Genomic DNA, 25263 nt, shown 5'->3' with positions numbered 1-25263 from the left:
TTCTCCCCCACGATCGATGCGCCCTTTGAATAATTGATCCAGCACGACAGGCGGGCGCCGCGATAATTAGCCGGAAACGTCAATAACGCACGACGCTTTTCCATCTTTGTTTTTGTAGCGAGGCTGTAGATGCATTTTTTTGACGTGATTATATAATCTTAATACAGTAGAGATAAACCTTTATCGTAATTGAACGCTCTTGCATAATATATTGGAGCTTATTGACGTACACGAGGAACTTTGCACTTGACTGTATATTATAGAATTTTATAAAATGTCGAGAAAACATTCGGTTGTTGACGAACGATCATGGAATTCACAGACTTCCTCTTCAACCAAAACAACCACCATGACGACAGCAGCCAAGCTGTATGGCAAGGACCTGAGCGAGTATGATGACATTGACGTGGATCAATTGTTGGCAGAACTCACGCCAGAGGAACTAAATATACTAGCCAAGGAAGTGGATCCTGATGTAAGTGTGCTTGTTTATTTAAATAATTAATAATTTTGTTTATTTTTTATCATTGTTTTTTGAAAATGACTGAATTTAAATTATGTTTATAGGACAGCTTTATGCCACCTTCGCAGCGTTGCAGTTACGAATGCAACAAGAGTCCTACAGGGCCACTGAATCGAAAGAAACTTATTGAACATATCAACAAGCAAGCTCTAGAGACACCTGATATTCCAGAATTAAAACCATATGTACCTGGTGTAATTAGAGGAAAAAAAGTGAGTACACAAATTAGAAAAGTAGTTTCCTCTATTGTTTAAAAGATGATATGATATTTAGAATTAATAGCATAACTTACAATAATTTAGTATTAAATTATTGTAAGTTTTATACAGAGAGATCTAAAGCCTAAAATTGTAAAAGATAAGATGTGTGAAAAATCAGTGTAAAGTTTTCCACCAATATTTGTATTAATTATTATTGTATGGTTTCAGTGGATACCTCCGCCACAAGAGAGCGTAAAAGAAAAGGAAGCAGAGGAACAAATCGCGATAGATCTTGGGGAAGAATATGAACAAGCACTTTCGACTGCCACCCAAGAAGAAATCATTGATCTTGCTGGTAAGATTGATCATTTCTGAGAGTCTATTATATTAGAATTGAAAGATAAGCAATTGTTGTAAAATTATCTCTTTTTTTTAGCTATTCTCGGATTCCATTCCATGATGAATCAAGATCAATATCACGCGTCTTTACTGAATTCTGGACAACCGGTCGGACTCGGCTGGGATGGAGTGACGAAAGCTAGTCAACCGAAAGTCTATCCGATGGAACCGCCCAATGATACGGATGTCGATGCCACTATTAAACAAGTGCGAGATGATGATTCCACTCTGACTGACTTAAATTGGAACAATATTAAAGTAAATAACAGTAATTGGCTATATTTGCAAAGAGAATGACATATTTTATTCTGAGTTGGTAATGTTTTGTTGCAGAATATTTCGGATGAAAAATTCATACAGTTATTTGAAGGGTTGGAAATGAACACACATCTTGAATCACTAAGTTTAACTAACGTTGGACTCAACGACAAGACCGCACAACGATTGGCCGATGCTTTAGAAAAGAATTCGACACTCAAAGTGCTCAAGTGCGCATTTTATATATTCTTGCGTAAGAAGTCCACGTACTACTAACTTCTCATTGTTTTAATATTAAAATTTCTTTTCAGCGTGGAGACAAATTTCATAAGTCCACCTGTGATAGTAAGGCTGATCAGATCTCTTCTTAAAACAAAATCCATCGAAGAATTTCGATGTTCGAACCAGGTAGATCATTGTAAAATTATGTCAGAAATCCTGTGACCAAAATAACGACCAAAAAATCTTAATATTTCTTAACATTATCTTTCAGAGGTCGCAAGTATTGGGTAACAAGATCGAGATGGAGATCACACAATTGGTAGAACAAAATCCAACGTTATTGCGACTTGGGTTGCATCTGGAGTTCAATGATGCTAGACATCGCGTAGCTGCGCATCTACAACGCAACATTGACAGGAGTAAGTACACAACAAAGTGCATTGAAAAGATTTATAATATTTATCAGCATATTGCAGTTTACGAGAAATAACGTACGATTGATAGTCTATAAGACAAAAACATTTAACATCATTTTTAGGTATAAAAAGATGTCTTTTATAAAAATGATTGTCAATGACGTCAATAAGATAATTAGCGTTGATTTTTAGCTATTTATATAGCGAATTGCGAACATAACTAGATATTAAGTCTAATGAGACGTTGTGACGTCTATACTTTATTTACGTCGAATATGACGCTCTTTTCACAGGTCAGCGTGCAATAATCTTAAATAGGTGTCATATAAATTGCATTAGTAATGAAGTATCTCGCGGATGAGTTACATAGATATCATTGTTTTTATTACGATGATAATTGTGCTATTAATTTTCCGTTTAGATGGGAGCAATTGTATGGGGGACTATGAAGACCATGTGACGAAATGCTTCTAACCTTTCCGAATCTGCTTCGTAGTCTCATGTAGCGCTTTACTGTAACACATTTCATCTATTCATCCCGCTGTATTCATTTATTATTTTTTTAGCTAGTGACATACATAGAGGTAATTATAAGCTCCTCGTCCCCTCTCTGTGCAATTGAAAATGGAATTTTCTAGTTTCTATCACAATGTTTTCCCCCAAACCTTTACAATTTAAAGTCAATTAAAATATGTAAAGCCATATATAAGAATGGCTAAGCTTAAAAATTTTAATTTTACTTGAAGAACCATTGTTTTCTCTTCCTCAAATAACAAGCCTCTCATGTCATGTTTTATACTTATTACCTTTATCATTTGCTTTTTTTCATTACTTCCTGAAAAATCTTAATTTTTTTATTTGCTGTCATTAAAGATATAGATAGAGAAAAATGTTTGTGCAAACAACACAAACTTATCAGACTGTGATCTATTTCAATTTTCAGCGAAACATGGAGAAGCGAAAATTAGAGTAGTTTAATTTGGTATGGATCCCTCGACTGATTTAATTAATATTTAATTAAAGGCTTTTATAACTCGATTAACGATCAAATTCGCACTTAATCGATATTTTTAATAGCTTTTTTATGAGCTTGATTACTTAACAAGACAAAGTATTCAGGACGCTTCCGCGATAAATATGCTTCTTTTTTAATTTATTGTTTCTTGCTTTTTACTAAATGTTATTACAAAGTAACATTAATGATATCCGAGTTACCTTGTCACGTTAGTTTCGTTTCCTAGCAAAACATGTGCAAATTAATTTGTACATTTTTAAGTCCCGCGCGTGCAAATCTCTAAAAATTATATCTTCTCATTCCTCTATTATGGCATGCATCACTATTATAGAGACCAAAGCAGAAAATCTTATGAAATTTTATTTCCAAATCCTTCAAAAATCTTAAAAGTTGTTAACATAAGGGAGTTACAAAACTTCTACATTGTTCTATTTGAACTTTTGTCAAAAAATCATTCCCAAGTCGAGCGAACAATTTACATTACTGTAATTCTAATTGATTATTTATCTGGCTAGTCTGTCGTATGGAAGCCCAGGCACGAGCTGAATTTGTAGCGATCGCTTCTGGCCCTGGAACCTTCACCGTTCTTCCCGCAGATGACTTAAAAAATAGAGCGTAGCGCTGTTGCAGCGCAGTGAGTAGTTTTATTATCAAAAGTGAGCTTGCCTTTTCCCATACGATTTGATAACTTTATCGTAATACTTACATTGATCCTTTTACAGTAAAATTTTAACGTTAAAATCTTGAATCTAATAATTTCCTATAATAGTTCTATTTAATATTTTTGTATAACGAGTGCAAAAGGATGCATTAGTTTTAGATCGACTATTTTTAGCTATCAATGACAATCCCGAATGTGCCCTCGGTTTTAGCATCCATTTGATAATTAGAGATAAAACTGTTTGCAGTTTTATGTGCATTTTTTGATCAAAGACTTCTCTGTCACGGAGAAAGTCACATATATGACAATAATCATCTCCCGAATATAGCTTGTTACTAAGCGAATGCAATAATAGTTTATTCTCCACATCTTTTAGAGAGTAGGCTCTAAGCAGGTTATAAAAATCAAATACGTTCAACACAACAAAAATTATAGATACGACTAATATTTCATCCCTCAAGAATCCGTCGCACGGTCTTATTTTGCATTGTTGGCGTTACTTTTCCCTTCTCTGTTCTGTTCTTTTTGCATCCCATTTCACTTTCTTTTTAAGTTTGACTCTCTGACACTTTCTTTTTAATACTTCAATATACTATCATAATACATGTATACGTATAAATGACGAGGGTTTTTTATTATTCGAGTTCAGGATACTTTGGTGAGATTTTGCAGACAGGATTGATGGACCGCCCCGGTCCCTACTCTACATTATACGTCACATTTATTTGACACATATGTATATAAGGTGTTCGTCACGACGCGCTCATGTTCCTTTTATAACATGCAGTGTCGATATCGCGATATCGAGCTGCAATAGTCCATCTTGACTCGCAAGATTGTTAAAAAAAATATATTCAAATAAATTCTAGATATTTTAAATGACGCACATCTTTTGCCTTTAAAGTTTTTGCAAAAGTTTTTCTTATTCCTATTTATTACAGTTAATTAAATTATATTAATTAATTATATTATATAAGTAATTAAAAATTAATTAAACATAATATATTAAGATATATCGATGATTAGAATCTTATCTTGCAAGTCGAGATTCGTGCCGTAGAAACTTATCGTGAACGTTTACTATCCACGACGATAGATTTTGCAAGTCCACAAGCTGCGATATATATACTTATGACACCTATTCTTTCCCAACAGTACGGAAAGATCTATCGTTGCGGCTACAGTTCCGATTCTTTAATATGAACCACAGGAAACCTGCCTTGATTCAATGAAAGGTAGCTACCCGCTGTGTGGTAGACCATCAGCAGAATAAGCCGCATCTTTCCCCCCCTCGCGTGGGGAAAAACTTAACCAACGCCAACGCTATTTTTGTAGCTTCACTAACATGGCTTTTTATTAAACAAATTGCGTCACGCGCGCGAGAAGAAAATGCGATGTATTTAAACGCGATCGAAAATAGAATATTCGTCGTAGCGAAACATGACACACACATACATTTTGTATCTATTTTGTAAAGATTCACAACACTTTGTCTTTCTTAAAATACTTTTCGCAAAGTAGATTTGTCAAGTTTGATTCTGATGCCTCATATTTCGAGAAGCGATTATACAATTTACGTATAAATGTAAATGATATTTTTTCAAGCATAATCAGTGCGTGATTGATCTCGAAGAATAGAACCAAGTAGATCCTATCGTAATTACAGCCGCATAATATTAAATCGAGTTTTTTTATTGAAGAGGGTTGCGTGACTTTTAGAGCATTTTGACGTACACACATCGTCATCGTCATTACCGTTGTACCTTCCCGCGAATAGAGTTTAGATGCATCCTATTAAACGCGATGAAGTCGTGACGTGTTAATTTTCACAGAAACGGGGTTCCTAGGAGCTTTATTCGCCTCGCGTGACATCCTGCCGACATTAACTGTCAGGCTCGAAGACAGCTTAACACACGCCGACGTTGGTGCAAACCGAATCTGACTGACGTCTCACACCGAGTGAATCGTTGTCTGAACTATTCGCGCGGAGAATTTTTTTTCTTTACTCGAGCACTGCTCAATTATACGCATATATCTGTCTAACAAGTCTAATCGAGTCTTTTCGTGAATAGGAAACTTCTTTTTTCTCTTTCGGGATAATTAGACTACGTCGAAAGAATCTCTATGATATTTTATGAAAACGTGAAAACGTACTCGGTTCTCGAAAGCCTTTACAATTTCAAAATCTCGGGTTCTGTATAAATAATTATTCCTTGGATCCTTCAATTGTGATATTTCTTCTTTGCTATAGTTTAGTATCTTAAAATTCTAAATTTCTCTAGAGTCTTTGTCTTTGAATTTAATTCTCGAATCTTCATTCATTTTATTTTTGTGTTCTTTTTTCCTCAATAAATGTACTTTTACAATTTTATTCTTTAGTTTTGAAAATATTTTGAATTACGTGCATATTATCAGGTTTTATTTCCTGGGAAATTTAATGATGCGTTAACGCAAATCGGTACTGGGTGTCGTAACGATGACAAAACGCGCGCACCGCGGAGGCATTATTTTTAAAATGCAAATCGCTGAGAGGACAATTTACTCTTTTATCGGCGATTAACAACACGAGCCGCGTTAATGAGTCTGCGAATGCTCCCACACTAGGCACAAAATTGCTAATATTTATCGCGAATGGTGTGCACGGCATTTTAAAATAATATCTTGCTTTCACGTAACATGAAAAATTTTAGTTGTCGATGTGGATGAATTTTAGTGCGTGGAATTTATGTGGGGTGACGGAAAAGATTTCGCTTTCGTAACTTGTATTTTTAGAGATTGCATTGCATTCGAGAATAAAATAAACTGTATCAATTATTACACATTTTTTGTGTAATAATTTAACAACAGAGTTTTATTAATGTAATTACGTTTATGTCGTGTTCTATTAGCGTTATATTAAAAAAATACGGATATATATATTTTTTAACGAGATTTTTTTTTTCTAAATTTAACTTATAAATATATTCTAAGAAGTAATAAAAAATGGCGCACTGTTATTCATTTTAATAGAGAATTCAAGTTAGAAAATTATTTATGTAAGCTTGTATTTTATGTTTGCTGGATAAAAACGACATGAAAAATAATATTATTTCTGAATAAAAATTATATCCTTTATCCTATTATGTTATAATAAAATTTTATACGATTTCGAATCATACATATTCATATGGTAAGATACACATTTGATATTATTATCAATACCGCTTTTGTTATATTCTTGAACCCGATCACCCTATAGCTTCGTGGATTATTCGAGAGCGAGAATTTAATTGCGCGGAATAATTACGATAATTTTCACGATTTTCATTTAAATCATTCGATACATATATCGCGTATTTAGCCACGAAATTTCGCGTTGGAACATCACGGATATCCGCGTTATTCGTTCACGCTATATATCCCGTTGTCTTATTTTCGTCACGAAATATATCAACGTGATGGTGAGAATTTTACTTTTTGGCGCTTCTCTGAAAAATAATTTTTTTTGCTGTATTAAACTGTTGGGCAGTTTTTTCTGCTCGCTGCGATTTTTCTGTCTATCGCAACGTAGACTAAAAATATTCCTCCTGGGAATAAATTTGTGGAGGACATGTGTGCATTAGATTAATGGTTCTCGCATCTGTCTGATGACTAACAGCAATATCGTACCGTTGTGTCTTTGTCAGTTTTATGAAAGATTTTTCCACTAAACTAACATCAGAGATATACATAAAATTTACCACCTCTCTCTGTCGAGCTGTTTTTTGCATTACGTACGATTTCATTGCTGTTACGCGTTCGTAATGCATATTAAATCTTTAGATACTTTGGATTCTCTTTGTTAGCCTCGCTTGTAAAGGTACATTGAGCAAAAAATTTAATGGAACGTAATCGGGATGAGTGCGCCTCGAGCTTCGAAAAATTATTTACGGGTTTTTTTAAATCTCCATTCGATGTTGCTAGACATGCGAGAATAATTACGAATTGATGCTGAGTTAACAATCGAATGCTGAACTATGGAATTAATTTGAAAATGATTCGGCGAATAATAAATAAAAATAAATTGTAAATTTTTTGTTCCGTGATCCTTTCCCCGTGGAATCGTACGTATGTGTGACTCTTAACATTGATACAAGAGCAGCTCGCGAGATTGGTATATATTATATTTTAAGGCATGCCATATATCGTTTGACCGAAATGCGAATACGAGAGATGCGCAAAATAAAATAAAAATACGACACTTTTAACCCATCACTATTATTGCGTTGTCGTTCCGCGCGCTAAACTGAAGTGCACTCCAAAGAATTGTGTATTTTAATTTTAACATTAATTTTGAATGTAAAATATTTTTATCAATTAAATATTTTTTAAATTGTATACATTTTTTTAACAATTTATGATTTTGTATGTAAGCACATTTAAACCGAGTTTTCGAATTTGATGACGCAAAGCTGGTTAAAAATAAATTCGGCGCTCGTTTAATCGCGAACGACATAAAAAGAAAATTGCGGGGTCGGCGATGGAATCTGCCGTTTCGCCTGATAGAACGAAACAATTTGGCGAGACCACAGCGAGAACGAAAGACAATTAAAAAGCGACGCTCGGCGTGATCCTCGCGAGAGGATGTTTTACGTCTACCGCGCGTTACTCCTGTCACGCCGCGGGATTACTATTTTACGGCGCGGGTTACGTGGTACGCATCGCGTTTCGATGGTACGTTCCTTTAATCATATAATATGCTTTTTGTCCGGCAACAATCGATCCTGCACATCGTCGCGGATAAACGGGAAAATTGTTCAATGATTGTTTTACAAAGATTGCGAGATATTGTGGTTTTTTTTCTTTTTTTTTGATGATAATTCCGGGACAATTTAACGCAATAATGATTCCGATAAAAATAGGAGAAATTGTTGATTATATTTGCTTCTTAAATTTTCAATAGAATTTCTTTCAATTAAAAAGATAAAAATTCTTGAATTAAAGACAATTGGTAAAGTCGCACTTCTCGGATGCGCCGCAGGTGGAGCGATACGTTTTTTTACGGTTTTTTCGTTTTTTTTTTTTTTTTTTTTTTTTGCATATTCTTTACCGGCATGCATCGGATCGGTAAAGTATTTTTTTTTTAGTTGCTATGCATATGATGACAGTGTTTCGGGTGTCTGTTGCAGTACGGCAGTCCCGGCTCGGGGTGGCAACATCTTAACGCGACGTGGCGTTCGCCTAGGTATTTTTTATTTTGTACATATATATATAATATACACACACACTATATACATTATGCACTATATATATTATATATATATTAGGAACTATATATATTATATATATTATATTAGAAATGTATACTCTTTTCGCGCACACGTATATCGATCGATCTCATTGCCGCCTATGTCACTGCTTTAATCTATTATCCTGTTGTTTGCCAAGACAATTGTTATGTCTCTCGCGAGAAAGCGCAAATGAAATTGGGACGGCAACGGCGAGATGTGAAACAGCATGCCTATGTTACTTGATTCTATTCACTATATGTATACGACAATGTATTATAATAAATCACAATTCTTTCTTTTTGATCCTCGAACTTATAATTATAGTGACTTTTTTAAAACAGTCAAGATGTATAGCAAATATTTGTAACTGCAAATAAAAAAAGGATGCCAAATGATAATAACAAATTTAAGTCCTTCAAATTTAAACTGTCACTATAAATTTCAATATAGCTAAATCCAAATGATCTATATATTCGCGAATTGTTGAATAAGTTGCGCGACAATCGTTATTCTTGATTATTTTTCATAATAAATTAAAGAAACTTGCAAAATTACATATCTTAAAATATAGACTGTCAGTTTAAAATTTAAGACAGACAACTAGACAGGAAATCGTTACTTAAAATTTAGAGCGCTAACAATTTTATTTATACAGATTAATTTAGATATTGTGAATTATATTGTCAAGTTGCGCGATGATCAACATTAATTTTTAATGATTTTTTTATAAGTTTAGCAGAAATGCCAGATTATCTCTTTCAATTTATACTGTCATTTTGAATTTGCAGCTAATCAGATTATTGATAAGTTTGCGAATTATTTATAACGTCGTATTAATGGTCGGACGTTCTTAGCGATTATTCTATTTATAAATCGCTATCTTTGATTGGACCGTCGAGTATCTTTCGGGATAACCGCGCGGTGGTGATGTTGGGAGGGAAATTTGCGTAGGATCACCGACTGCGGAAAGGATATTTTATCGGATACATGTCGTTGATGTGCGAGGATTTGTCGCGCGTGGCAATCGACGAGATCGGAACAACACGCAACGTACCCCGTCGACTACTGTCGCTTAATCGCATTTCTCCGTTTCTCGTTTGCTCGTCGTTTCTTCCCCCTGCTGTTTTACATCCCTCTGCGCGATGCTGTACATATTCGCCGTTCACGTTGCATGAGTTTTCTCCGTATATACAACGCTGCACGCTTATATGTATTTGTGCAACGCACGTACGTATATTTCTCCCGCCTCCTATGGCTTGATTACGTCGTGCATCGCGATGCGACATTGCGATGCACGATTCGCGAAATTAAACGGCGGGACAATTTCGACGATGCCGTGATGATACGGAATTATTAATTGCTATTCCTGGATAGCGCTAACTTTTAACGAAGCTTCCATATTCTTTTGCTCCCAAATTGCTATTTTGTTGGAAATAGAAAGTAAATAACAATAAGTGAAGAATTTTATTAAACGTGTGCGTTAATTCAGTTCTGTTTTTGTTCTCGAAAACAGAATTTTCTTTATGAAAATTTCGAAAAAAAAAAACCTATCTAGTATTAAATATTCTGTTAATTAAAGCTTAATTAACTTAACTGTCGTGGAAAATTGCTGTTTTAAAACGGTGTAAAAGAGTCCGTCATTAAAGCTAACATCGAAAGTTTCTGACACGTGTTTACTCGCTAAATATTATACTTTACAAACTGGAAGGCATGTTGTTACTTTTCGCAAACTGATAATAATTTGCAGTACTCGTCAGTAACAAAGTTCGGGTGGTGAATCGCGCTTGACGCCGAGATCTCTCTCGTTGCTGCGCTACCGAATTTCGAGAATCGCAACTTTGCATACTATTATTGCAGCTGTTGTTCCAGAGAGCGGCGCGGCGTATCGAACGGGGCCGAGCGAGTCCGTACTTTAACTCTTCCGCCCCGCGATAACGACCGAAATACCTCGAGCGCAATGAACGCTCGATAACTATTTTTCATCAAGACCCGGAGCCCATTTTATCGGAGCCCCTTTTACGCGGTCTCGTGCCGACCGGCCGGTTAATTTCGTCGCGATTGCGCTGATATGCATTAAAGCGCATGCAAGCTTGTATCGCGCGAGGGCCGCATATTATCCGATGTAATGGCACGCTTAGCACGCTGTAGGCACCGTGACTTTTTTAAAGCTTACTCCGATTAACCGCGCTGTTATAGCTCGAGCTACTCGGAATCGTTGCCGCGGATAAAATGCAGCTTGCACTTTTGAAAGTTTCGCCTTCTGTTCTGCGTAAAATGTAGCTCGATATTGAAATTGCATATATTGAAATATGCACAAGCTCTGCATACACTCTTTCATTGCATTAGAAATAATTTATAAAATTACATTGATAAAACGTGCGTTTAACAAATGTTACAATAGACAATATAGCAAAGTTACAGCAAAGTTGACATTCTCTCACGGATGATGTACATCGCCTATCTTTATTCTGCACTTTTGATATAACTATATATATATATATATATTTTATTTAGAGGAATGTATCACCGATTAACATGTTGCTAGTATTTCTTTATATTTGGTTCCGTATGTAATTTACACATTTGCATCCCCAAGACACATAGGCAACTGTAGCACAATATACAATTTCCTGTAGCCAACTATGATTAACACGATCACTATCTATATATGTGTACCTGCATTAAATTGGTGGAATATTGCATACGCGGAATGTGTTAACGAGATATGTGTTAACCAATAGCACATTATACAAGGATAGTATCGAGGTTTCATGTTAATATAATAGTAATTAATGACTTAATGCACTATAAGAGCATGGAGAAACTCCTGTCCTGATGTTTAAGTAGACTACTAATTTCTTGTGATTAAATGAAAGGAACCCTCTTTGAGGATCGGATAATATGGCACTGTATAGTGAGGCATGAAAAGAAATTGAAAATATTTTATGCGTCGTGAAGTAAAAGTATTATTTATTAGCGTCGTGTAAAGAATAGAAATGTCGATTAAACTTAATGTTATTATTATTATTATTATTATTAAAAAAATCACAGGACGCGAAGCGTAATAATAATAAATGTAATTTTTCAATTCAATTCTTCATATCACACAAGGACGTTTATCGTTCATTTTTCTTTCAAGAAAGGAAACCGAGTTTTCCAAAGCATAATTTTAGAAATATTGATCTACATAAAAAAAAAAAGAAAAAAAATAATAATAGCAAAATTACGAAACGCGGGAAACAACAGAATCGACGAAAAGAGTTGGTTGCAGGCAGCTTTGTCGGAAAAATAATGGAAGCTTCAATTACGGAGTAGATTGCCTCGAATTTCTATCGACGGGCGCTATTCTTTCATTTTACCGGTTCTTTCTTTTCATCCCTTTTATTTTTTTCACTTTTTTTTTTGTTATTTTTAGTATCTGGCTGCCAATTTTTCGAAACAAAGTTGCGCACGATCCGTCATCGCGTGTTCTGAACGAATCGCGAGTTTTTTTTATATGAATCCGTTTAAATGTACGTGTTTATTCGCACCTAAAACGTAAAAGCATTAGCGAAACTAAATATTTCTTCGTCCGTTCAGATTTATATATTTTAATAATTTAATTAATATTCAGTTATAAAACTAGAGCATCGTTTATTAAATTCGAATACGTAAAACGTAAATCAATAACACAGCATATTCCGAATTTAATAACGAATATTTTAAGATTAGTGCACAACTCAAATTAGTTATTTATGTAATATATTTATATATATATATATATTTATAATTATATTTAAATTTAGATTTTCAAACGAGTCTATTTAAACGGTCTTTTCCTTGACGAAAAAAATTACAGACGTAACGATAATGATAGTCAAAAATTGCCGATGTAATCGCACGATGACGCAGTTGGTAAAACTCATCAAGAGATGAGAATGCGGCTTCTCCATCAAACGGGTTCTAAGCTTTCGTCGGCTTTACCTATCTCGGCTACCTATCCCGCGAGCGGATTTCTTCGGGAACGAAAGTCTCCCCCAAAATCGTACGCGCGCGCGCGCGCGCAACTGCAGCGGTAATGATAAAGCGGATTCAGTCGCGACTTCGGAAGTGCGGAGATAAAGACCAAGAGGGTAGAGCCTCGTTTTACGGTGCATTAAATTCTGACGAAGTAGCTCGTTCTATATTAGGGGATCCGAATTATCCTGGAACAGATAAACAGACCGCCGACAGGAATAGGGAAGAGGAAACATCAGGGACGTGCAAAAGGGGAAAAACGACAATTCTAAGGAGGTTCTAAGGAGCCATGTTTTTTTTTTTTTTTTACTATTGAAGGGGAGAGAGGGGTAAGAAGGACAAGGCGGAAGAGAGAAACAGTAAGAAAGTATGATGGAAGTACTTTGGGATTTTCGAGGGAAGATGAAATCTAGGGACGCGTCAGTCGAGCGTGAAAAGCCCGACGGTGACTGTCTCGGGAACTCCTCCGCGAGTTTCTTCGTTTACTTTTTTACCAGTTCTATAAAGAAGCTGTCGTCATATCGAGAGAAAGAAGAAGATTGCCGAGTTGTCTCTTTTTCTTGCCAATAGTTTAACCGCTCGTAATAGTATGTCGATTCGATCGTGATTGTCCGGATTTATTTGTCGTAATAAGCCAGTTTAAAAATTGAGCTTTAAAAATAATGAAAACGAGTTGTTTTTCTTTCCTACAGAGAAAAAAAAAATATTTACGCATGAATCTAGCGCAATCTCAAAATTGTAATTACAAATTTTCATTTACGCGCAAAACATAAAAAAAAAATCGTATCAGAGCAGATGGATACTTTTCAATCAAATTTTCATTTCTCTTGAAAAATTTAGTGCACCGAAATTGCATCCCTCTGGCGTAGCACACATTCCAATCGCGAGGTTGATTAACGGCATAATTAACTGTATTTATCGTATCCGCTTTTAATTATCCGCGTTCGGGGCAGTCGGGAAAAATTCGCACAAACATCCGGGTGCTGCCAAAAAATTGACGATGATGTAATCAAGGCGAAAAACTACGGGGAGAGGATTGCCCGACGGCCTCTGAACTAATTACACTGTAACGTATTACACTTGGTCGGCGCGTAGAGACGTTACGAGAATAATAAATTACTACAACGGCCCGTCGTGCTTTCATCGCCGGAACTCTGTTACACGTTCTGGCCCGGCATCTCTCACGCGTACCGCGATAATTAATTCCCCATTAAATGCAGAATGCGATCGTTTACTTAACACGTCGGCAAAAGCCAACGCGGATGCTGCATTATTACCTCGGAATCGTGGATTATTCCCCTTCCGCGGATTATTCTGCTGCGAGTATTCGATCTTGTTAATGCTCCGATAACACATATATTACATGCTTAAAGATTTACATCCAGTCGCGCTGACACTCGAAATGCAAGGAAACGATAAACTCCTTCGTAAAGAGAAATGCTGAATAAATACAGTGTCTTACATCATTTAACGTCTCTTGCGTGCAATTCGGATGTCTAAACTTTTCTCGGGCGCGAATCGTTTATCTCCGTATGGCAGACGCAGCCGTTCCCTAATCGGCAAAAAATTGCGAAACACGACGCGCCAATAAATCTGATTTCTATCGAAGCTACTACCGGGCACGATTTTGTTCGCGAGAGTCGATGAGATTTATCGAGAGGAGCGTGTCTGTTTTTATTACGGTCTATGAATAAAAATATCGCTATAAATATCAAGTGATGACAAACTCTCAATTCTTATTGGAAAAAACGTATAAAAAGAGTGATAAAAGAGAAAGAAATTACTGCGCTTTGAGAATTTATTTCGATTCTTCTTAAAATAATTAAGTAGTAATAAACACCGTAATATTAGCGTAATCACTGCACAATGAGATTTAACGATCGCGCGAGTGATTACGTATAATGTTATAATTCGAAATGATATAATTTCCGCTTTATGTGCACGCGGCGCGGAGATTAACTCCAGCACGAAATTTGTTGCCTCCACGGCAACAACTAGAAGATTACTCATCACACATTGAAGAGAGGCGCGTATGTACGTAAAATATACCAAATATACGGTCATACAAACGTGCACATAGAGGTGTAATATTCTTCGTGCGAATTAATGCGGCCAGCTTTATTATATATATGTATATAAGCGTCTGATGCGTAAACTGTTTTATCGCCACGGCAATGGTTTGACATAGTACGCGCGTTAATTACTTTTGCTTTACGACTGACGAGACAACGTCGTAATGAGAAATAAAAAAAGGGAAATCCGGCAAGAGTCCGCGCAGCTGCGAATTACTCCGATGGATCTTCATGATGCAAATTACTCAAGATATTTTATACTTTTGTTTTCTGAAAGCTTTAACAAAACTGACGAAACTTTTACACACGCCTACAGAGAATTACGTCTCAAAATATTCTGCGTTATTATCATTCGCATCGAATTTGTCAAGTATTTCACGACGCTTGTATTTGCATTGTTGTTGCATGTCTAACATAAATACGAAACTGAAATTTAATTCGAAAATTATTTTATAAAATATTACTTTTATTAATTTATGAGAGAAGCGATTTTTTAAGTAGTCGTATCGAATTGAAATTAATTAAAGTCGCGTGAAATAATCTCGCTGCAGTGCCTATTTATCCAATCGTCACCCTCGACGATCCGCACGCATTCAAGGATTTAAGAAGTCGGAGATCAATTTTAAAATTATTCTCGCACAGTCTTTTAAAGTTATTGATCTAAATTATTGATTTGCAAATGTGCGAAAGCCCACAAGAACTGTGTGTGTGGAATCGTCGAGTTTTAAGATCTCCCAAGCCGATGCTTGGGGGAGGAATCCTCACGTCGATCATCAAGCCCCTAGAACATCACCCACCCCGTAATGGCTCCCTCGAGCATGTTTCTTTTGGCAGGTCGCCTGCGTCGCATGGGAAGAGCTTCCCGCAACTACACCATCGGCTGGGCCATACATTGATGATGATCGCCACGATGATGGCAACGACGACGATGACGAAGACGATAATACGCTGATGATGATTGCGCGAATTTCTCGCTCCGTCTCGAAGCGTAAAACGGTCTGTACACATGATATTATACTACAGCACAAAGTCGAATTCTTAGATTCTCGGGGATCTTCGTATACTTTGGATTTTGAAATCATCGTCAACAATTTACGTTTGAAACGAAATGCTCGAACATGGAGGAAAAGTCAGGCGCCTCGCATGCGATAAATTACGCGTGAATGTCTGTCGTCTTTGTCGCTCTAAAAAGAAATACATACATACATACATTTATATAAATATATATATTCCTGCACTGGAGCTATATCGCGCGAAAGATACTCTAATGACGCTGTAATAAATTTAAACCGTCGTGTGAATGTGACGTGTGACACATACGTTACTGTATCGTTACTGTTGATTTATACATATGATACGACGAATATATTGTCCTCTAACTGTTAAGTCATCGGAGATAACGATGTTCGCGGTGGAAAATAATGCGAAAGGAGCCGGGATAATTTTTTAACGTAATACGCACCAAGATTCCCGTTTATCGCTTTAACGTGGCTATCTATAATTGGATTATTTAAATATTTATACACTGAAGAGAAGTTCTCTTTTAATTAATTTGACCAAACTTTTGCCCGAGCGCATCGCTGAGCGATCGGGTACAAACTAATATTCTGTGTTCATTTTTTTTTTTTTTTTTTTTTTGTCAAGAGAATATCTTATTATTTTACGTTCTTTGCTCGCTACTGCCTAATCGTTGTGGAATGATTCATCGTCTTTTATGCTCAGAATAAGAGATTAGCTATGTCCAACTGATTTTAATATATCGTTATGTGATTGAAATGTATTTATCGAGAAATTTATAAATGTAAAAAGATTAGGATTTTTCTTCCAACAATTAAAATGATTAAATTTATGTAATTTATTTCGATATTTTTAATGTAGAATTATTATTTCTCTAATTATTTTCACATTGCATCACTCAAATGACAATTGTTAACCATATTTTAATTAATTTTGTGAAACATAATGTGTAGACGTCATGGCAATGCATTGAAATGGGATTAATTAGCTGCGAATACACGCGCAAATTTTTCATTAAAATTAATTATCGAACGCGATACCGCCAACCCGATCGTTCCGCTCGGCATATAATGTCACTGTAATATTCGCTATAAGGTACTAACTTGTTGTTTAAATTAATGATTAATTTAGTATATATAATCAATCTCTCTCTCTGTACATATTGTCTTCAATGTCGTTTCTAATCGATGTGACCTACGTGTTATAACGAAAGAGGGAATGGATTATTAGCGCGTGAAAGAGGGTGGTATAATTGTTTCTGTGTATGTATGCGCGTGCGGATGAGAGGGAGAAAAAGGGATCGGGAGTGCGTGGGTGAAGATAATTACCCGGAACTTTTACTAAGATAGATCACGCGCCGATTAGCACACCGCTGTATACTCGAGCTTGTTAAATCCATGAAAATACGCGAATCAAAAATACTTTTGCGCTATATTGATGAGTAGAATTGTAGAAAATGTATCGCACAGATGTAAAATATATATTGTGATTCGATATAATTAAAATTTATGTAATCTACAAATCTCGAGTATCTTTGCATTTTGGGACAAACCGATTTTTAAAAAAAAATCTTCGAACTAAGAGTCGTGTCTAAGAAAATTTTACACTTCTTAAAAAATGACGTGCAAAGTTTTTTTTTTTTTTTTTTTTTTTTTTTTTTTAGAAGCGTAGTTGGATCGAGTAGTTTACAAGGAGAAGAGAAATAGTATTGTAACCATCATATCTGTCTCGCTCGCGGCCTTCCGAATGCATTCTTGATTGTTGTAAACATATTCGCATATCTATTCACTTTGTCATATGAAACATGCATCACATTATGTATACAACATACCAGAACTTGAAATGCACGCGCACGATCAAAGCCTTGTTGCTAAGCCTTATCTTGTAACACGAGGTTTAAATAAACTGCTGAAAAAAAAAAGAAATCGTCCTGTGTTTCGTTTATTGAATATTTTTGAATCCGTTAAATCTATGCGAGATATAATTAATGCAAAATTTAATATCGTGATCTTTATTCATGCAAAGAATTAAAACCGACATAATTTCGCGTTGAGTTTTACTCGACAAATAATTCTATCTCTGCGTTACAGAGGAAGCATCGCTAGATTTTATGTAAAATTGTGTGGCACACAATATAAACGAGAGAATGCAAGATGTTTTATCCGATGTGTCGATGTATATACATACCGCCGTACATATTTACCTGTCATCCCGCCTGCGATCCCATCTTGGACTATTCAATAAAACGTCTCCACTGATCTGTGTCTTGTAGGTGTTCTTTATTCTTTGTAAAATCATACAGCAAAAGCGATCGGATCTACACAGTGTAGTGAAGCGAGATACAAGTGAAGTGAACGTTCGCCGGACGAATGACGGATTTTTATTAAAAGGAGTTTGCTTCCTCCCATCGCCTTGATCAATTCTTAATCTGAGGGATGATTTTTATTTTTTTTTCTTTTTTTTTTTGACGTGAAAAAAATCGATGAATGCTATTTTTGTCATTACGTTACAATTGATGAAACATATAAAGTGTTTGAGATTTCAAGGATGTTGGATTAGCATAGTGTTTACTTTCTATTTTCTTTATCATCAAATCTATGAATTTTTGTTTCAATCTATAGATTCCTATCTCGAGTAAAGAATTGACGCGCCGTTGATCCGTCCGCAAACTCGGAGATACATACAATCCGTTCATCTTTGTTTTCCTTTGAAAATTCAATTGGCCCGAATAGCGCAAGATCCTTTCGTAAAAATCGTTCGCTAAAAGCGCCGTCTCTGCGCACGTGACTTAGAAACTTAATAACTAATTCAGACGAAAAATACAAGTAATGCAAATATACGTATATACCTAGATTCTATAATAAAAACTAGAAGTTTTCTCGAGATTAATTATATCCAAAATATATGTTACCTAAAATCTTATCGTCGGCTGGTGACGCGGCTAGTGTCGCAATTAAATTGTCCAGCGATGTTAATTTATGATCGTGTGGTGAAACAAATGTCTTTTATACAAATAGCTCTGTGGTACATAAAATTTGATTTCCCCTACTATAGTATAGGTATATATATAATATACATATATATTTATATTATATACTTTTATAATAGAGCTAATAAATAATAATAATTCTTAATAGTCAGTTGTAATTTCTGTGAAACCCGCCTATCCGGCGCTTAAAATACGATATCGTTTACACGTTATGTTATACGCTCTTCGCATTCGAAATTTTTAAAAACCACGATCTCTCTCTCTCTCTCTCTCTCTCTCTCTCTCTCTCTTTCTCTCCTGCGTTTTTTTTCCCCTCTCCTCCCTCTTCGTTTTACGTACTCTATATCCTTACATATTAATGATTTACCGTAATGGTGACGTGCTTAAGTTACTGGTTGCACTTACTGGTATCACCTGCCGCCAGAGCGGGGAGTCGCGCTCTCCCCGGTGTGGCCGTAACTTTAAAAAGCTTAAAAACCCTCGTACTTAGGCTAACGAACGTTAACGTCGCGGCGCTTGGCGCCGTTTCATCGAGCCCGCTCTAAAAAAGCGCGCACGGTCCGACACTTACGTGCCGTTCCTGGACTACGCGCGTAAATGCAATCAGTAGCGTATCCTTGCGTCCTTAAATCGTCGGTTCCTCGGATCCTCGAGGGCTTTAGACAGCCGCGAGGAAAATCTCGAGGGATTTTTGTAAAAGCCACGGGATCCTAGGAACCTCGGATTTTCGAGCCCTTAGATACGAATGTGAAACATGTGGCTCGAAATGATCGTGCAACAACGAGGACAAAGGGAATGTCTGTCTTCGTGAGAAACTTCTAAATGCGCGCGCGTGTGTATGTATATGGATGTGTGTGTGTGTGTGTGTGTGTGTGTGTATGTGTGTGTGTATGCATGTACGTATGTTTATGTGTGTACACAGGAAACTTGCGAAACTTGTCGATGCTGGACGTTCGCGATCATTTTCGCCAGTGTTCTCGCGAGATGGAAAAGTAGAAGAGTAAAAATGGTGATAATAAAAATGACAACAAGGACTACGTTCGTTATCGCGATCACTATTATATATATATATATATATATATATATATATATATATATATATATATATATAAGAGCCGCAATTAACGTCGCGTCTGTTTGACGCGTCAATGGTTTTCTTAATAATTAACGCTTTCAAATAAAACATTTTTTTTTTAAATTGGAATCCATTGGGGTGATACTTTGATGGGATTTTGATCTTTAATAAGCGCCGCCGAAACCTGAACACCCGTAGACCCGTATAAAATCCACGGTTCCTTAAATTATTTTACTCCTATAATGTGTTTATATTCAGACCTTTTCTCTCGTAACATTCTTAAGATCCAGGAGTTACAGACGATTGATTTTCAGGGATCTTCAGATATCCAGATCCAGCAAACGTTTCATGCAATATCTACTACTCACTTCTACAAGGATTGCGTGGCTAATTCTATATTTTTTCGTTTATTAATTAATATTTATTAATAATTATTTGTAAGGATATAGCTAAGCTTAGCGTATCTGTTCGCTATAGCTTCGTTTGCGAATTGGAAATCATAATTGTACTTTCACGTAATTTTTTCTTTTTTTTTTTTTTTTTTTTCTTTCGTAAGACCAATCGATCGTCATCGGCGGTGAATCGAGACGAGAAAAATTCGATTCGAATAGCGCTTTGAAAACGCGAGATTCTTTAATAGCTACGTACGATGAGATTCTCTATAAATGTGGCTTGTCGCTGATTCGTCGGGGATGACGAACGATTGTCCACTCAATAATTTATAGCCTTTTTTTGCAACATTATTAATAACATCACCGGCGGCGTGTGCGTCTTTTTTCCGTATAACGTTCACGAGCGTGAAAATTTAAGTCTCGCGTATTTAATCTTTCGTCTCCTGCGTACTGACTCGAACATCTTCTCCTTTTCGACCTATGGCAGCCCTGAAACCTCAGCTCTCTTACATCGACTGCGTGGCTGCCGAACAAGCTGAACATTAAGACACATCTACACGGAGAAATAGAGTTTCGCTATTTTTTTTCTTTTTTTGGTTCATCTAACGAGCAAACAGTTTTAATTAGAGTTTATGTATATTTTATATAGGTAATAATTGTAATAATAATAATAATGGTAATAATAATAATTCGTAATATCAATTCATCCCAACAACAAGTTTAAGTTATCATCTCTGATAATGTATTTTGTTTTTTTTTCTCTCTCTCGTTCTCTCTCTCTCTCTCTCTTTCTCTCTCTCTCTTACTATCCTTTTCCCGATTCGTCCTTCTTTAATCGATACTTTCTTCCTCATTAATATATATCTCTGTTTATTATATATATCTTTATTTATTTGCTTTATATATATGTATAGACTGATATCAACACGTATAACATCGACCTTTTTTTATTTTTGTTAAATCAAGTTCTCGTGAAGAAGGTTGTGGCTGCTTCGATTACGCGCGCCCGCTAATTACAAATTCTTTTTTTTATACGTTTAGACTAACGCGAACAAGTCACCGGATCGTGTTGCAAAACTCAACGACCGATCCAATCAGTCAATTGTCTTTCATTTAGGTTTCGGCGTTTTATCAGTTAAACGTGAACTATCCTGCGCTTCTTAACGCTTCGTCTTTAAGGAGGACACGAAATTTCGAGGTTTTACCCTCCTTCGAGCTTCGAACGTGTTCCGTGCCAAGTACTCGTTTTCTTTTTTTTTTTTTTTTTTTTTTTTTTTTTAACCCCTTCGCTGTGAAGAAAGCGTACACTTGCAGCGAGACTTTATTCGTGAAAGAATATGAACTCGATTTTTCCTTTATCCAAAGACGGAAACTAATTGGAAATCTTCGTTTGTTCTTTAATATTCAATATTCAATTCTTCGGTAGATAAGCTTGTAAAGGAAATATTCGTTAAGAGAATATCTGATTAATTGACGAATAAAGTTTTGCCTCCTTCGTGTCTCTTTTAAAAATGTAATAATTCAAGGATCAATCTTCATATAGCTCGTCACGATCATAATACGTACGTATCCAGGAAATATTTGCATCGTCCAAGATTAATATATCTGTCACATCTGTGAAAAGTTTCAAAGGTATTCACTTACTTTTTCTTCGCCGAAACTTTAGCTAGAGAATACTTCGTGCAGCGAAAGGGTTCTCTGTCGATTCGAATATCATTTGATTTTCGTTTCTAAATTTATACTAGTTTCTTCTTGGCCGAGTCCGTCGAAGTTGAATTCGAGACGGGTTTTTTCGCTATTGCTTGTACGCATACAGCTAAAGTCTTAATGGTAAGTTCGTTTTTTGACAGGATATGTGTGTATGTAACGTGTGTGCGGGTGAGTATGTGTATTTGTGTATGTATGTATAATGCAATGAGCATGGATGTCGAGGGAGCAAAAAGTTCATCGGGATATACATAGTTATTATGATGGAACGATAGAGCTCATGGCACCGAAAGTAGATATGGTCACGGAATGTCTTTCCGTTCCCGTAAAAAAATAGGCGAATCAAACGAAATGAATAGGAACTCATTCTATAGAGAGTTATGAATCGTCTTTGTCACGTCAGAAGGATTAATTGAACGATATCCATCTTCGACTTTTTCCGATTCATTGCCATTCTCTCTTTAGTTTTTTTTTCTTTTTCAACGTGGAATAAAATAATTTACTTCTTTAATTGAAGTACGCTTACTCTACAAAATGCATTTTCTTATTAATTTTTTTTTTTTTTAATTTACCCAATCCTAGAAAATACACTATAAAGTATTTTGTAATAATAAAAACTTGCAAAAAATTTAAACCAAAGAAATTACGCATCTCTCTTCTTCTGCCCTCGTGTATTCGTCATTCGAGATGGTTTATTTTTTGCTAAATTCGTGTAATACACACGACACATCTTGACACACCTATTTTTTCCAGGGATCGCTGTGTTTTTTAAAGAGCTTTCTACCGCTCCTTTGCTCCTTCTTTGATAATAATAATAATAATATCGTACAAAAAATCGTCCGCAAGCCCGCGATACGCGCAACGTGCGTGGCAGTATTCTCGGTAAGTAGACATTGTAAATACGATATGATACATAGCGGTATGCCGTGAATCCTTTACGCGAAAAAGTCAAGAACACGGTATCTCGAAGGGAACCATGTTATTTAAATAGAGTGAACATTTATCCCGAAATACGTCGATTCGATTTCATCAGAGGCTACCGTGAATCAATACATCGCGACAATTATTTAAACTGTCGAAGGACATCCTGAAATCCATTCGAATTTCAAGACGGATCCGATGGATGGATCTGCTCTTCTGAAAGCGCTTACTTATTCGTTCTGCTAATTAATCGAATTGGTAATTGCACATTCGGTTTTATTACCGCCGTTAATCGAAAAGGACGATCAATATTACTGCGCTTGGCTTTATTACTGTCGTCGCTTTAGAGGGAAAGGATTATCGTATTTTACGTTTACGATTAGTGTTGTATAAAATCGTAGGTAAATTCCACGAAGGAATCGTCAAGTCTTGTTCTCAATGTTACATGGAACTTCCTGATGTATTATCAAGCTCTTATTGTGCCTCTACAGAACAACGTACGAGGTCAAAATTAAATCGTATAATTACCGATCGATCAATTATTCGATTTGGTTTATTTAAATTTACTTTAAATTGGGTTATGTAACAAAAGAAGAGTAAATATATTTTAAAACCATTTTCCGGATTTAAATAGCAGTAGACCGAATGACGATCGGTAGTCAAATCACGATTTTATTTACACCTCAAGCGTCTTACTCGTTCGCTCATTAACAGTCGCACGATATACGGGATGTAATCCGTCGTTGCCCTTGTACTCGAAGTAGGTTCCTCGAAATCTGCACCTCTCTTCCTGCCCATTTTTTCTTCTCACGCCCCTCCGTCCCTCAATAAATTTATTTAGATTACTTGGTACGATTAACCATTTATTTGGTACGATTAACGCTTCTAACCCGTAAAATTGTCCCGCTACGTCCATGGACGATTAATCAATAAATAATAGGCTATCCTGGCATTTTTTGAGGCCGTGCGATCGCGAGTGCTCGGTCGTCCTCCCGTCGTTCCCTCGATGAGAGCCCCTTTTCGTCCTTCGTGCGATCGTCGTAACGTCAAACGTCTTCCCCTCAACAGTCCTTTTTAGAGCCACGTGTATATGCGAACGAATCCATAGATCTCTAGATCCCCTCGAATCTTCGCGTATCCTCCGATCCTTGCCGCTGTCATCGGCTCGTTAGGTCCCTGGGATCTTTGATTTCGCGGATTCTCGGTTCTCCGGATCTTCAGATTCTTGTAACTCTCTCCGTTCCCCCCCCCCACCTCTCCCACCTCTCCCGCCTTCTCCCCACCCCGCCTCTGTAACGAGCGTCGGCAAAAAGTTGCGATCCAACGTCAGGACGATCGACCGTGCGGCTTCTCGCGTTGCGTCGTCGCCGGCGCCGCTTCTTGCGCGAGAACGATCGTAGACGGCCCCAAGGAAATTCCTAATAGACGCACCTGCATAGATGCGAGACGATGCGACGCGATCAGGTTGCTTACAACTGCCACTTGGCTATCAATATCATGATCAGGTGGGGCGCGAGAGTAGCCAGTGACGCTCCTCCCGTTACCCGAACGTCGCTATCCTTGAGAAATACGGTATCGATCACGTGGATTATCCCGTTGGTGCACTCGACGTCTGGACGCACGACACGGATTTTCTTGTTACCCTGCCACTCCAACTGGTAGCCTGGAAAGAAACAAAGAGCGAAAGAGAGATTGATGATGATTTCTAGACTTGAGTGCTGGGGGCTCACACAGGATGGGAAGAATTGTGAATAAATGAAAGCACACTGCGATGCAAAATGCAAAGCTCTCTCGACCCGACGATCGCCCCGAAGAATCGCCGGATCTCGAATTAACAACATGAGAATGGATGGGTCCAAGTCTACAAGTCCTAAGATAATGTTCGTGAGATGCTATAGAGGAATAAAAATTGATAGATTATAAAATTGAAAATTCAAAGAAAATTTTCATGACAAAATTGCCGTTCTAATAATATTTGACAAACTAAATATAGTAATAATAATATCTACCGATGAAACAGACAGACACACAACGGTGCTGTAAAACTGTAATAAAAAATTGTCATTTTGCATATTATCATCGCCAAATTTAATGATGCGGGAGTCACGAGTCGAAAGTGTGTTACTATTTTTAATTTTTATTTTCTCATAT

The 25263-nt window shown here is 36.5% G+C and overlaps 2 protein-coding genes across 24 annotated transcripts in view; one reads left to right on the top strand and one right to left on the bottom strand.

Annotated features, from left to right (window-relative positions):
• Tmod (tropomodulin) overlaps positions 1 to 22512 on the top strand; it is a 49948-nt gene extending 27436 nt beyond the window's left edge. For 6 of the 17 annotated variants that reach the window (XM_072908602.1, XM_072908609.1, XM_072908608.1 and 3 more), the window contains 9 exons: positions 323 to 475; positions 568 to 735; positions 952 to 1078; positions 1160 to 1380; positions 1456 to 1610; positions 1692 to 1788; positions 1874 to 2021; positions 3549 to 3667; positions 8842 to 14464. In XM_072908602.1, coding sequence (XP_072764703.1) covers positions 323 to 475; positions 568 to 735; positions 952 to 1078; positions 1160 to 1380; positions 1456 to 1610; positions 1692 to 1788; positions 1874 to 2021; positions 3549 to 3652 — 1173 coding nt within the window. In that variant the 3' untranslated portion in view covers positions 3653 to 3667; positions 8842 to 14464. The other 11 variants (XR_012048278.1, XR_012048279.1, XR_012048280.1 and 8 more) reach the window with 11 other exon arrangements.
• The window catches only part of Fas1 (fasciclin 1 Fas1 domain-containing), a 244839-nt gene continuing 241080 nt past the window's right edge, over positions 21505 to 25263 (bottom strand). For all 7 annotated transcript variants that reach the window (XM_072908597.1, XM_072908596.1, XM_072908593.1 and 4 more), the window contains one exon: positions 21505 to 24775. In XM_072908597.1, the coding sequence (XP_072764698.1) occupies positions 24582 to 24775 (194 nt within the window). In that variant the 3' untranslated portion in view covers positions 21505 to 24581. The remainder of the gene's footprint in view (positions 24776 to 25263) is intronic.

This window comes from Anoplolepis gracilipes, chromosome 16 (genome assembly GCF_047496725.1).
Source record: "Anoplolepis gracilipes chromosome 16, ASM4749672v1, whole genome shotgun sequence".
In the NCBI taxonomy this organism is placed as follows: domain Eukaryota; kingdom Metazoa; phylum Arthropoda; class Insecta; order Hymenoptera; family Formicidae; genus Anoplolepis; species Anoplolepis gracilipes.
The sequence above is the reverse complement of the archived record's forward strand: the minus strand, read 5'-3'. Positions and strand labels throughout refer to the sequence as shown.